General features: G+C 37.8%; 1 protein-coding gene across 1 annotated transcript in view; it reads left to right on the top strand.

Moving 5' to 3' along the window:
* The window catches only part of MTMR9 (myotubularin related protein 9), a 35,016-nt gene extending 25,722 nt beyond the window's left edge, over window positions 1-9,294 (top strand). The window contains exons 9-10 of the mRNA XM_028520794.2: window positions 1,367-1,518; window positions 4,457-9,294. Coding sequence (XP_028376595.1) covers window positions 1,367-1,518; window positions 4,457-4,620 — 316 coding nt within the window. The 3' untranslated portion in view covers window positions 4,621-9,294. The remainder of the gene's footprint in view (window positions 1-1,366; window positions 1,519-4,456) is intronic.
* The last annotated feature ends 6,236 nt before the right edge of the window (window positions 9,295-15,530 follow it).

The following is a 15,530-nucleotide window of genomic DNA, read 5'->3' as shown; positions in this document are numbered from 1 at the left end:
CCTATGACATGCTAGGTGAGAGCATATCCTAAGACTGTTTTGTTAGATTAAAATTAGTCCATATACCAATTAAAAATTTTGAGTAAACTGGGCAACCATGTTAAATTACAGTTTCCTTACATAGGATCATCGTGTCTTACCTCTGCAAGAAGCCTTAACATGTAGCCTAACTGTACCCTCCATTCAGTGCAATAGAGTTGGGAGGGCAATATGCAGATAAGTTAAATGACTAGTCCAGGGCCACAGCCAGCTGGTCGCCAAAAGTAGGGCTACAGCGCAGGTCTTCCTGCTCCTGCTCCAGGCTTTGTCTGTTAAAGCAACGTGTCTATATTTAACTTGGCATCTAAATAATATACTTGACTGTGGACTCTTTTTGGTGTTGTACCTGTTACTATGCCCGAGAACTACATTCAACAAAGGGATTACAAATAGATTTTATCTCACATTCTGATTGCCATTTGGTAGAGCCTACCAATAGTGCTGATTGGGAAGGATTCTGAAGTTGTGTGGGGCGGGCTCAGCCTGAAAAAGTTCAGGGATTGGCTCGCCATGGGCTTGGGGGCAGGGGGCTGGACAGAGCAGTGGTGCAGTGGTTTCCAGTCCTCACCATGCCTGGTTCCTCAGGACACAGTGTGGAACTTGCTATCCTAGCAATTAAATGCTAGTGCCACATGGGTTCTGTGATTATGTGGATTTTCTTTATTATTGGCATAATAATATTCACATACTTAACTTTCATGAAGCTTATAAGTAAAAGTAGTTTCAGAGACAAAACTAATTTTATGGTAAAACTTTAGCTTGAATAGAATCCTGTGAAAATTTAGCATATTATATTTTTGGTTAATGTAAGGTTTACCATAAATTATCTTTCAATTCTTGTTAAAAGTTTATTTTTTTCTAAAATGTGCCAGTTTACTTTTCATCCCTAACAGTTTATTCCATGATAGAAATTCAGTGTTACAGAATTTCAGGATTATTATGAAGACTGTTCATTGAATATGAACATAGATTAAATCTTTATTTATATCAAGATACATACTTATTTTTAATCTATTTAATTCTTTTAAATTAAAATACAATCTCAGATGTGAAAAGGCCTTTCTATATGGCTTAATGTTTAACACTGAACCTGACATGACCAGATTCTGGTATTTCCTTCTTGTTGTAAAGCAGTCTTCTTTTTGTTGTTATCGACAATTACAAGGCTGAATTTTCTGACATATTTTTGTTTTACATTTTATTCTGCTAATAAAAGCCTTGTGTTCTGCCTTCTGACATACAGAGAGAAGTATCCTATTAGAAGGAACATTTGATAGAAACTGTCATAAATGAACTGCTCTAAAGGTAATTTTTTTCCTTTGATCAGATGTAAGTTGAAGCTACAGCAGAAAACGATGTCTCTGTGGTCTTGGGTCAATCGGCCCAGTGAACTGAGTAAATTCACCAACCCTCTCTTTGAAGCCAACAATCTTGTCATCTGGCCTTCGGTGGCTCCACAGAGTCTTCAGCTCTGGGAAGGTGAGCCGTGCATCCCTTACAAACTCTTTATCCTCAGCCAACATGCTCTGTCAGCTGCCTCTGAGTACATGCTCTTGTTGGTACTTGAAGATGGCAAGGTGGGCCTCACTCTCAGATGTGTGTGTAATCATTTCTTTCTCAGTATTTTTTGAGGAACCCTCACACTGTATTCTGTAATGGTTGTACTTTTTTACAGTCCCACCAACGGTGCACAAGAGTTCTGATTTCTTCACATCCTTGCCAAGAGTTGTTATTTCTTGTTGGGTTCCCCTCCCCCCCTTTGGTAGTGGCCATCCTAATGGGAGTGAGGGAAAGTACATTACTTTCTGTAAGAAAGCTGGTAGATAGTAGGACAGGAACAGGTCATAAGCTCCTAGAAGACGGTTCCTGTTTCCTTTATTAGGCAGTCATTAGGACAGGCTCTTGTGCTAACGGCTCCTGAAGGGTTCATGAGGCGGCTGTTCTAGTTAGGGTCTACAATGTGCACAGGTGCCATCTACCAACGCAGTAATGCACACATCCCATTGTTCATTGGGGAACAATAGTCCATGCTTAGTTTTGAAATCTATTTGAAGGTGTTTTACTTACATTAATTTTTCAGACTCCTGAAGCTTATTTCCTTAAATACCAAAGCCTATTTTTTTAAATAGCTAAAATCTATCTAAAATTTATTAGCCATTCATTAAAAAAGACCGGAGAAATACCGTTTAATTTCTCTTTCATCATTTTGAAGGCTTCATTCATCTCTGTAGCAAATGGCAGAAGGCTTACCCGGGGATGGTAGCTGTTTGGTAGCTTGGACTGCATTACCATCGGTGTCAGCTATCATGCCCGGCCCCGATGTGGTGTGCCCTCTAGGACAAGTCACGGGTGGAGAGCTGTTTGCCCTTTACGTGGAAGAGGGTCTCAGCTTGCTCTGCTTTCCCGGCTTGAGATCAAGTCTGTTCTGTCACTTCTCTAGACGTCCGCTCTCATGTCTTGTTCCTCTGGCACATCTGTCAATAGCTGCTTCCTTCCTCTCAGCTTGTGCTTCTAACTTGTCTGTCCAGGTGACCCCTTGTCAGAATTGTGGGGAAGTGGCCCCAGACAGTCTCGAGGAGCTCTGAGTCTGAGCATTCGTGCTTTGGGAACTTTTGGCTTCTCTTTGCTTCCTCTCCTGATGGTTGTAGACAATCACAGGTGCAGAATAAGCAATCTGTTAAATGAGAGATTTCAGCTATACTTCTTGTTTAAGACTTGTGGGATCATTGACGTAAAAGCCGCTGTCGTGCTTAATAACTGAAATGAGAAACCAACTTACTGGGGAGAAAAGCCAGATTTGGGAGTTGGATGACCCAAAGGATGATTTAACTAGTTTTTACCAAACATCATTAAGTGATAGGAGGAAATTTTGTTTTTATGTGAATGGATTCCTACCACTCTATTAAGAACAGAGTTTCTATACATGTTCAGCGTTCCCTCAACTTAGACCTAGAAGAAATTATATGTTAGGTAAAGTCTTCTCATGGTCAGTAATGGAGTATAATGAGACTACTTTTTAGCCTTAAAATCTCTCTCTGCTGCTTATATTTACGTCATAGTTAACTGCTAAGTAATTCCCATATTGAAGTACAGGATTTTAAAAACAGGCTTATATAATAGAAAAATCAGCACAGGTCAGTTGATCTTTAAGCTGTGTTTCTGTTTTCCCTTTCTGATTGAGAGTAACATTTGGACATACATAGAAAGACTCTTTAGGGCCCATGGCAGTTTGGTCCATGGAATGTATTTTAATGAATCATAAAGCCTTTGTGAACTGGCCGGATACTGACATGATGAAAGACTGGGAAGTTTTTGTACCTCTTCACCTGAATATCTTTAAGCCAGTGTGTTGGGATGACAGAGTTAACATAGGTCTATGTAGAGGAGAATATGTCTCCTTTTAGTCCGTAATAAAATAATAATTTTTATTGGGTAAAGAAGCAATTTCCTGCATAATTTAAAGACTGCCTCTTAAGTCACAGGGAGAGAGAGCTCTGAAGTGAAGGCTTTTTTAGATAATAAAGTTGTATGGTTCATTTTTACTGGAACTCATGTTTTCAATAAAAGTGATTTCACACATGTGGGAGGTCTTATAGGTCTGAATAAAGTTCTGTAATTGTGGAAAAAAGATTTCTGTTGAGAAACTGGAAAGTTTTTGCCATTATAAATTGTCAGCTTATTTTCCTAAATATATTAGAGAACATTATTTTGGTCCATTTCATAATTTTTCAGGGGGTGAAGAATTAATGAGCAAGTATATACATAAAAATCGTGACTTCTTTTTTTAAAGATTTTATTTATTTATTTTTAGAGAGGGAAGGGAGCGGGGGAGAGAGAGAGAGAGAGAGAGAAACATCAATGTACGGTTGCTGGGGGTCATGGCCTGCAACCCAGGCATGTACCCTGACTGGGAATGGAACCTGCGACACTTTGGTTCGCAGCCCGCGCTCAATCCACTGAGCTATGCCAGCCAGGGCATGACTTCTTAAATCATGACTTCTTGTATTTAATTGTACTCTTTCAATACCTCAAGATTCCTACATATTTTAGAGTATAATAAAACACAGATGTGAACTGTGCCCTGGCTGGTGTGGCTCAGTGGATTGAGTGCCAGCCTGTGGACCAAAAGGTTGCTGGTTTGATTCCCAGTCAGGGCACATGCCTTGGTTATGGGCCAGCTCCCCAGTTGGGAGTGTGGGAAAGGCAACCGATCCATGTTTCTCTAGCACATCATTGATGTTTCTCTCCCTCCCTTTCTCCCTCCCTTCCCCTCTCTCTAAAAAGAAATAAATAAAATCTTTTAAAAAAGCGAATTGTGGAAAAAAATAATACGTGGAATTATATATTATCCACAACTTTAATGTTAATCCATTGTATGTATCTTTCTCTCTTTTGTTTTCCTTTCCCGGATCAACAGGTATTTTCCTGCGCTGGAACAGATCCTCCAAGTATTTGGATGAAGCGTATGAAGAAATGGTTAACATTATTGAATATAATAAGAAATTACAAGCAAAAGTAAATATCCTTAGGAGGCAGTTGGCAGAACTGGAGACTGAGGATGGGGTGCAGGAGAGTCCCTGAAAGACGTCCCCACACTCAGCATAAGGAACTTCCTGTCTTCGTGTCCCTCCTCTCTCTCCTTTTGCCCTTCAGCTCAGTTTTACACAGTAGCCTTGAACTTAAGGCTTTAGATGTGAGAACCCTCTAATCTAACGGATTTCTCAATACTTTATGAACGAAACTTATTATAATTACTCATGTTTCATGTGGACTCTTAGGCCTTTTTACTTAAAGAGCAGGAAGGAGGTGCTAGTCATTTTATTTACGTTGTGTGAATCAGGTGACTGTGTAACGTCATTTGTGTTATATGCCATTTCATCATAGGTTTTCCTTTGCGTCCACTTTCCAGACAGTGCTTCAGACCAGTCAAGGATATGATTAATCTCTTTAAGGAATATGTTAGTTTCAAAGAAGTCCAGCTGTTTAAACACTTGGAATATAGAAATGTTTTTCAAAACTAAAATGGTGGATAAACCAAGAATTTATGTTTAACGTGTCATTCCCAATACTTTTGTCATTCTCTTTAAAATAGTTTTGGACTAACAAAGCTGAATTCTGTCTCATTCTGGTTTGTCAAGAAAGAAATTCTGAATATTTATTCAAGATAAATTATTTTTACAAGAGCGACAGGTAAAGTCCTCTGATATTTACATTAACAAGTAAATTTAACAGGCACTAAAAGTATGTGCAATAAAGAAATAAAGTAGGAATTTGTTACTGATATGGTATTGTTACTATTGAGTTGGTTTTTCAGGTTTTATCATATGCTGGATATAACATTAAACCATCATTTATAATTGTCAATTTGTTCTAGTTAAGCTACAAATATGGTTTCCTTAAACCAGAGATGCACTGCCCTTGTCTGAAGTTCTTATTGCACTGGTTTATGTACATATGTGTATATTTTATTGTGTTTTGTTTTATTTTTAAGTATTCTAAGAGTTTACTAATACTAAGGTTACAGCTTTCATGGTGATTTAAGCCTTTTGAAAATTTATCTTGACCATTACATGTGAGGCAAATGTAGTTCAAGTGGAGGCGAACATTTAGGAACCTGACGCAGCTGTGTGTTAGACTTCAGATCTGCAATGGTTCAGTGGTGGAGACACAGCGATGACTGTGTTTCTGCTGTGCCAGTTCATGCCTGCAACTCGAAAGGCTCGCAGCTCAGTGTTTTCCATGGATGTTTCTGTTTTGTGGAGTTGCTCATTTTAACAAATACTATCAATTCTAGTTATCCTTTAAAAGGATAGTTGAAAAGTAATCATTAATACCATTTCTACTCCATCTGTATATAACCATTTCAGTGTAAAATACCAAAACTAAACACTGCTTTAGAGCTATGTATTGACCTAAAAATGTAATTTTTAAAAACGGACTCTATCAGAATCTCTGGCTACATTCAGAAGCCTTAGAAAGTGACAAATTCTTCCTATCTCCAGTTGCCTGTGCTTTATCTTTTTTCTGTTTCCTCAGACTTCTAGCAAAAGGCTGAATGACAATTTGTAGTCAGAACTTTTCTTTTGGTAAACTTTTCTGCCTTCTCCTGTGAGCTCAGTTTTATTCTCACCTTTTTTTCTTGGCTCTAGGTATAAATCTCAGGGCACTAAAGCCCTCCCCAGAAGGCTAAGGCAGGAAGCAGAGGAGATACACTAACTTGATATGTATATGTATCTGTGTTATGTGAAATGTCTATATTTTTTAAAAGGGGAAACACCCTCGCTTTTTTACAAAATTGCTTGCTGCTTTGTTCAGGCAGCTGACCTTTTTTGTTTTCTTCTAATTGTGTCTCAAGACTAGATATGAAGAAGGCACCCTTTTCCTTCTCTGTTAATGGACCCATATGGAAAACCATCTAGACATCTAGAGGTTTTTTTTTAGTAATTCTGTAAAAGTGACCCCAACTAGTGATATTTACTGGCCATAGGGCTTCTGTGGGTTTCAACATAGGAAGGAGTTTCGACTGGGTTTGGTCATGGAGAAGTTGTACTCCACCAGTTTACACCCGTCTTCCCGATGCGCATTTGACATGCAAGCCGGAGTGCAACAGCGTGACATTTCCGTTTCTTTTCATTTCTTTTATTGAGACAGGAGTCTTAAGTTGTTTGGACGAGTTTCATTTCAGTATTAATTTATAATCAGAGGACGTCTAAACCTCAGTTCTGATTTTAGCTATAAAAACGAACTTCGGTATGAATGCACTTTCAAAAGGGTCATCTAATAATGTAAATATTAAAGTTTCCCCAGACTTGAGAACTCTGTCAAAAATGTGTGCATTATCAATGTAGCTTGAAGAGTGTTTTTAGTAATATTACTAAGTTACCCATCTGTTGGATGAAAATACATACAATGGATAAACTCATAAGACAATACTTGTTAAACATGAATTTTGGACAGTTATCTTTGATAAATGTGGCTTTAAAGAGAATAGTGGCAGAATTAATGAGCAAGCAAATTGCCTCATAGGAGTCAATAATAATCAAGGAAGACACATTCAAGCTCTTGTATGTTAGGCATCTTCTGTATTCATTTATAGTGAAGGCAGTTGGTTTACATTTTTAGGAACCAAAAAGTACTCCCCACAAAGAATATCTTAACAATACAAAGGATTGCTATAATCCTCTATCTGCAATACAGAGGTCTTCAGATTTAGATTAATGATTTTTTTTTATCAGAAGAAAATGGCTGACAGTATAAAAATGCTGAAACCTTCAGTAGTAGGACTTTTTGGTAATTAATTGGTTGGTCAAAATTTTTCATTTTGATTTTATTTAATGGGAAGAAAACAAGCATAAATTGTAAAACCTAACAGGTTTAAACAACCTATAGATGTGTTTACTTCTAAGAAAAATTCAGACTGAAGCAAGATTTTAAAGTGATTTGGGGAGAAACTTTGGAAGACAGTAGACAGTCATTTGAGACCCCATACGGGGAATTCAGAGGCTTTTCTTTGAGCTCTCAAACCTGATTTAGAGCGGTGACGTGGGTCCTTGCTTTTCATTTTAAAGGATGAAATTTAGTGAGGTTTTAATCTCATTCAGTTAATACAATATTTATGTTAAATTAACACATCAATATAACAAAAGATTTTGCTAATGGTTGTCTTCTTGAAGTGAAAAAGAGGGACACTCTGCTGCATTTGAAAAAATTCTGCTTGAAGATGTAACTCCTGTAGTTAATCTGGTTTCAGAATTAGCTATTTAATTGTCAGTCTTACCCGGGTTATCGGGTTCATTTCTTGTAAGACCTTAACCTGAGGCAAAAGTTTTGGTATTTATCCATATCCAGATCTAATGAATGAAAAGCATACGAGGGTATTTTGAGCACTCTTTATCAGAAAGTTATTTCTTAGTCCAAAAACGAGCAATTTTTGGAATAGCCGATCCTCTGTTCTGGCAGCTTTGATGTACCGGAGAATGAAGCCATTCAGCACGTCTGACACCGGCTCGTGTTGTACCTCCAGACAGTGGTTCCCCCTCCTCCTCCAGCATGTCAGCTCGCCCCCCCTCCCAGTGCTGGCTGCCGGTTATTACCAGGTAGTATTTTTATGTGTGTCATCATCTTGACAGAAAAACATTAAAAGACTGATTTCACATTATTATTTATTCTCAGGTGACATGAAATGCCGATTTTCCTACATTTTCAGTTTTCTGACTTTTGTTTTACTGAGTAACTGCTTTTACCTTCACTCAGTCTTTATAATCTAGTGTCCACAGCATCTTCTTCTTTTAAACCAATAGCCCGGGGAGACCCACTGAAACTCTGACCAGGCTTTAGAAAGTCTGGACTTGTTACCTAAATTCCCTCTGAGGAACCCAGTGTCCTGATTTTGAACACCACTGTGGAAACTCCAGTTTGTGCTTAACTTAGAGAAAGGTGGTGGGGCGGTGAGGCTGACTGTAGACACTACTCTGTCCTGAAAAATAACCCCCAATGAGAGCTTGCTGCCTTTTAGATCCACCGTCTAACCGTCTGTGACTAACAGAGAACTGTGTTTGTGATTTGTAATAAAAACAAGCTGTGCAACACTGCCTGTGTCTGTGTGTCTGCCCAGCACTTCTGTTTCCCTCTGAAAATGCACCTGTCTTGGAGTGGTGGCTTATTCCACACAAATACACCCTGAGTTGTGTTGTTTAGAATACTTATAGCTCTATCATCAACACTAAAAATGTTGTACTTGCACAACTTAGTTATAAAAAGAATATGTATTTCTTCAATAGCGGGTATTTGAATTGTACTCTTGATATATTTGAATGTGACTCTTGGAATTAAGTGCACTATTATTCATGTTTTACACAATAAAATTGCACTATATGGCAAATGTATCTATAATGTATGCTTTGCTAAGACCTCAGAGTGCTGTAATTTATAGGTTTCTGTATTGTGAACCTGTCTATATATACTCTTTGGGACAAATTCTGAACTTTCATAAGTCTGTGTAACATTTTATTATTATTTATATGTTCCCTAAGTGATAAGTTCACTCATGTCCTAAAATTGGAATCATTCATCTTGAGTTGGATGCTTTGTCTGGCTTGGTTTCCTGGGTTACAGACAGTCTTGTCAAACATGATGCTGTTACTCCGTGTGTAAGATTTGTGTATGGTGTGCTTCCTCTGCCTCAGAGGGCTGTTGCACAGATGCTAGTGTTTCAGTTTCTATAGACAATGGAAATAAAATTTGAATATATTCAAATACTGGTAAATCAAACCTGTAGGCTGACTTTAATTTTTTTTTCAAATAAGTCATAGAATAGTACAATGGTCTCCCATACACTGTTCACCTCAACTGAAGAACTGTTAACATATTTTTCACCTTTGAGTTATGCTCTTGAGTGTACGTGTATGTTATTTTGTTGAAACATTTTAGGGTAGGCTGCAGACTGCATGCACTTTCCACCTAAGTCAGGTGTTAGGAGTATATATTTACATACTTTTTACTTGGTATGTATTGATATGATTAAATTAATGAGGGAAAAGGAAAAGCTACCCAGAACAGTTTGCCAACAATGAAATGCAGAATGACAAAATTATAAATTCACTATTTCGAAATCACCACAGTGACAACTGACCTAGGCAGTTACCATCAGTGAATGTTAAAACCAGTGGGATAAAGCTTGTGAGGAAAAGCACATAAAGCACTTAGTCTCAAAATATTTTTCCAAAAAAATAGTTATTAATTACCAAGGGGAAAGTAGTGACTACAGTGAAGGAACCCGATAGCCACCACCGTGTCCAAGCACGATCAGCACCACCAGTGATGGGACATGGCAACATCGCGTGCCTTCTGATGTGATGCACCGAGAATACAGCATCGCTTTTTGCTGACATGTTAGCAAAAACTAACCAAGAAAAGCATAGTCTGAATCTAATTATGATGTATCGGGCAAACTTAAATTGAGGGGCATTCTACAAAATAACTGCTCTGGATACTTTAAAGAAATTATGAAGCTTATGGAAGAAAAAGACTGAAAACATTTTTAGAAGTTTAAAATTATTTCAAACATTTTTAAAAGCGCAAAGTGAACAAAAAACAGTACATCGTATAAAGCTGTAAAATTAAAATGAGAAAATATTTCAGCTGATACAAATTTCCCCCCAATAAATGAAATATTAAATGAGCGGACTGGAACACATTCCAAAAGGATTATTTACCTTTCAATAAATCTTCCACACACATGAAAAAACATCTCATATGAGAAATATCAAAACTCAGAACAGAGATAGGCCTAAAACAAAACAAATTAGGGAGGTAGAAAACAAGAGTTGAATGAACTCAGGAAAGAATATGAGGAATAAAAGTAAAGTCATCTTCAAGATGAAATTATGAGGCACTCAAGGAAAACTAGATTCAACTGAAAACTTATTACAGAAAATCATGAAAGGCCAAGAGTGAAAATAGTAAGTACAAAGGTCAGAAAGAAAGTGGTCGACAGAGGACACACAAAGAAGAGCCAATGTATGAATAATTGGGTCCCTGAAGAAGAAAAACAAAATAGTGGAGCAGAACTAATAGTTAAATGTATAACCAAGAAAGTTTCCAGAAATAAAAGGTCTGAGTGGAATTGGATATGGATTAGTCAATATGAAGAGGAAAAATATCCCTGGGGCCTCTAGGCAAGAAGAGTCCGTTAAATGAGGTTGCTATTAGAATTCTCGACAACAACATGCAAAGTAAGACAATACAAGAACTTGGCGAACATTGCCTGAGAAATCTGTGAAAGGATGTGTTTCATCCAATTAGGTGATAACTGAAAAACTATAGCTTAGGGCTCTGTATTGTAATTTCAGATCCAAGACAGACAAAAGTAGAGGCAAGGGTGGGAAAATGTTATATAGAAATTATGTATTTTGACAAAGTAGAAACAATGTAATTTTTTAATAAAAGGGAAAAAGAATAAGTTTATTGACTGTCATTTAAGTAGTAGGTAAAAGGCAAAGATATTTAAACAAAATAATTCAAATTGTAAAATGTCAAGTTAGAACGAAGGTGCCTCTGGTGACCTTCTGGGTATATTACCCAAAAGAGTCAAAAGCAAGATCTTGAAGAGATATTAGCACACCCATGTTCATTGTAGTGATATGCACAATAGCCAACCAACCCAATATCTATTGATGTCTGAGTGCATAAACAAAATGTGGTATACAATGGAATATTGCTCAGTCTTAAAAAAAAAATAATTCCTGTCACATACTACAACATGGATGAACCTGGAAGAAATTATGCTAACTGAAATAAGCCAGTCACAAAAGACAAATACTGTAGGATTCATTTGCACAAGGTATCTAAAGCAGTCAAATTTGTAAAAACAGGAAGTAAAATGGTGGTTGCCAGATTCCTGGGGAGAGAGAAAAGTTCAGGAAAAAGGAAACCATTTAAAAAGCACATAGAATGACATCAACTAATTGACAGAGTAGGCAGATCCCACCTCTCATTCCCATACAATATCATCAGAACCAAGTTTATCAGAATTCTGGAATACAGTGAAAGGTTTACAGAGAACAAGAAAATGCTGAATAAACCAAAAGAAAACTGGGGCATTTTTACCTGCTATTGTCCTATGCCAGGGGTGTCAAACTCATTTTCACCGGGGGCCACATCACATGGTTGCCTTCAAAGGGCTGAATGTAATTTTAGGACTGTATAAATGTAACCACTCCTTAACAGTTAAGTGAGAGCTCAGTGCTGCCGCTGGATAGAAACAAGGTGCCAGGCTGGATAAAATGAGGTGGAGGGCCTGATTCAGCCCACAGGCCTTGTGTTTGCCACCTGTGCCCTCTGCCCTCCCTCCCCAGCTCAGTGGCAGTCTTGATACCATGTCAGCCTGATTATCTTTGTCGGGTCCTGGTGTCTGGCTCTGAAGGCAGCAGGAAAGACAGTAAAAGTTTATTACTTTGCTCGGCTGTAACCTGTCTGGGGGCTACCTGAAGGGCTGACAGAAGGTGTTCATCTCTATTTTTCCTAATTCAGAACTCAGGCTGGAAAGGCTGCGAGTTTTGATTTAAAAAAAATACTGTGAGGAGAACTAAGAAACTACAAATACCTGGCACAAAATATAGTCAAGATACCTAAGGCCTGGAAGGAAAAGCTGGAGCAGATTCTTTGGGAAAGTAAGACGTTTTAAAAAGCTTGTGTGTATGGAGTAATTCAGAAGATCACAAACATACCTAAGTTAAAATGTTTACATGTTTAGAAAAGCGTTGTGAAGACCCAAATTTTCATTTAGGAGTGATCCCTAGATTCAGTGCAAGTTTGGTGTTGAAGGAGGACCCCAACATAGAACTGATATGCAAAGATTAGAAGAAAAAACTTTTGTTTGCCTGTTTTTAGGTTTTGGGGTTTTTTATCCTCACTCAAGGACACTTTTCCATTGCTTTTAAAGAGACAGGAAGGGAGAGAGAGAAAAACATTGATGTGAGAAAGAGACATTGACTTGGTTGCCTTCTCGTACACACTCTGACTGAGGATCAAACCCATGACCTGGGCATGTGTCCCAACTGGGAATCAAACCTGTGACCCTTTGGTCTAGGGGATGACACTCCAACCAATTGAACCACACTAGCCAGGGCTGTTTTTAGTTATTTCTGTAAACTCCTGGCACTCAAAAAAATCTCTGCCAAAATATCAGGAGAACATAAGCTGAAGGAACAAACACCTCAGTAATCACACATGACAAGGAATACAATCTTTGAAAAAACAAACAAGTTTTGAAAAGTAACTAAACAATGGACTCCTGTAACCTTCAATAATAATAATGAAAAAACAAAAAGCCCCCAGCAAACACCCTGGGGAAAAGCAAGAATCTAATTTCTAGTGTTATCACATTTGTAATATTTAAATATTCAATTTTCAATAACAACAACAAAAATTACAAGGAAACCAAAACAAAACAAACCCAGTAAAGTATGGTCCATTTGAAAGAACAGAATAAATGAAAAGAAACTATCCAAGAGAAATTCCAAATGTTGAATTTACTAGAAAAAAAAACTTTAAAATTAACTTTTCTTAAATAGGCTTAAACAGTTAAAGAGAAACATGGACAAAGAATTGAATGAAATCAGTAAAATATATTATCATATGCAAATATCAGAAACTCTAGAGCTGAAAATTGAAAACTGAAATGAAAAATTCACTACAACAGTTCAATGAATTATTAGGTCAGGCAGAAGAAAGAATCAGCAAACTGAAGATAGGAATATTGAAAGTATCCAGTCTGAGGGTAACAGGTTAAAGGGACATTGAGAATCCTCCCTGTTTATGCCCAAGCCGTGACCTTTATTATAAGAATAAAACACAGGCATGCTCTCTCCCAGGGAGAACTGGCCCTTCTCCCCAAGAAATTAGTACTTTTAATATTTAACTGTTCCTTCGGGGACAACTGACCCTTCTCCCAGAGGGACCTGTTGGTTAGCTAAGTCACACGAGGCCCTTGACACATAGCCATTTTTGCCTAAAACATATTTAGCCATAGTCCCCAAAGTGAGACTTTGGAATCTCACTTTGGAAGGACGCTTGGCTCAGAACTTTCCCAGTTAGACCCTGCATGCTGTCTCTGGGATTCCCCAGTATCTGCGTTTGGGTGTTGGTGAACTCCTGTCTTGTGATGTATGATCTTGATTCTTGCTTTCACTTTGCTCTCGAGCAATAAAGTGCTTAGCTATTCACCTTTGATTTGGGGTTTTTATTGTCTGCAAATCTGAACCTCCAAGTTAAGTGGCCATGATCTCGGTGGAACCTCCATAATGGCACAGAGGGCAGAAAGAAAGAGAATGAAAAACTTAGGCCTAAGAGACCTATGTTACACCATCAAGTGGACCAATGTATGAATAGTGGGATTCAGAAAAGAGGAAATAAAAAAAGGAGCAAAAAATTACTTAAAGAACTAAGAGCTGAAACTTCCAAATTTGAAGAAAGACATAAATTTACAAATCTAAGAAACTTTCTGATCTCTGAGTGTATTAAACTCAAAGCAACCCACACTGGGACACATTATAATCAAACTGCTGGAAGTCCTTAGAGGGAAAGAAGGAAATTAGAACATGTAGCTGGATGGGTACATCAACCTATACTGTCTCTGAAATTAAAACCCAATTCTTTGAAGAGCTAAGACAATTGCCCTTATTTTAAAAATCTTTGTGAAATAAAAATGGAACTTTGGGGGCAGTTGAGAGTCCATGTACCTTTACCATCCTCAATTCCTGAGACTGAAGGGAAAAAAGGGGCTGTTTGTTTGTTTGAATGTGTGTTTAGCCAAAACTACTGCTCTGGCTCCAAGGCTCATTGCCAAGGACAAATACAAATCTTAATTGTCTTCTTCACAAATACTAATAAGAAAAAGTCTTAGCCATATAAACAAATAACTCATTCTAATCACTATAGCTAGTGAAATTCTGCCTTGTTGTACCTGTCTCAGGGCTGAATATTTTTTAAATTTTACTTATTTTTAGAGAGAGAAGAGAGAGGAGGAGAGGGAGAGAAGCATCTTTGGCTGCCTCTCACGTGCCTCCCACTGAGGCCCTGGCCTGCAACCCAGGCATGTGCCCTGACTGGGAATCCAAACGTTAGCTTTTCAGGACTATGCTCAACCAACTGAGGTACCCTGGTCGGGGCTATTAGATTCTTGATTTAGCTAGCCCCAAAACTTAAACTTTTGAGTTTTCTAGTCCTGTGTCAATGCCTGGATGTAGGTCAGCCCTCCAGATAACCGATTACCCCCTGAAGGACTCACATACTCGGATCATCTGAAATCCATCACCTAGACCACCAGATGTGACCAGTCCTCCTGGTGCCCATCATCCAGCCCACCTGACCTCTGACTGATAACCATCCTGGACCGATCTTGGCTAAAAGTGCAGGACTGAGTATTCTGAAGTTTGCATTTTTTATTATAAGAACTCTTAACTTTTCTTTCTTCTTTGGAACATTTTTGGGGTTTTGCCTAGCTGTGTTTCCAGTTAGCAAAACTTAAGATCCTTAAATAAATCTTAGTCATTTATTATTAGCCAAAGGCTCCTCATTTATGCTCATTTGACAGATGTTATTATACTTTAATTTGTTTTTATCCTGCTGATCTGTCTCATGTCAATTAGATTATCAGACCAGCCAGAAGATCCTAGAAGAGAACAGAAAATTTGTTTTTCTCTCCAACACTGCCAATATTTCTTCTCCTTTTCTCTTTATCATGATATACCCTTTTTATACCTTTAAAGTCATTTTAGAGAATTTGCATAGGGAGAAGTCAAACATTTGTTTTCAATATGCTACATTGACCCCCCAAATCTCTTTTATTTTTTAAAATTGCCATACAATGTTCAAAACAAAGTCAGAAGAAACTTTTATAAACATTTATTGTGTCCAACAATTATTTCATTGTTCTTATCCAATATTTATTCATACATGTACTTACTTTCAATGCAGTTACCCAAGTGATG

This window comes from Phyllostomus discolor, chromosome 8 (assembly GCF_004126475.2).
Source record: "Phyllostomus discolor isolate MPI-MPIP mPhyDis1 chromosome 8, mPhyDis1.pri.v3, whole genome shotgun sequence".
Lineage (NCBI taxonomy): Eukaryota > Metazoa > Chordata > Mammalia > Chiroptera > Phyllostomidae > Phyllostomus > Phyllostomus discolor.
This window is presented reverse-complemented; position numbering and strand designations above follow the sequence as displayed.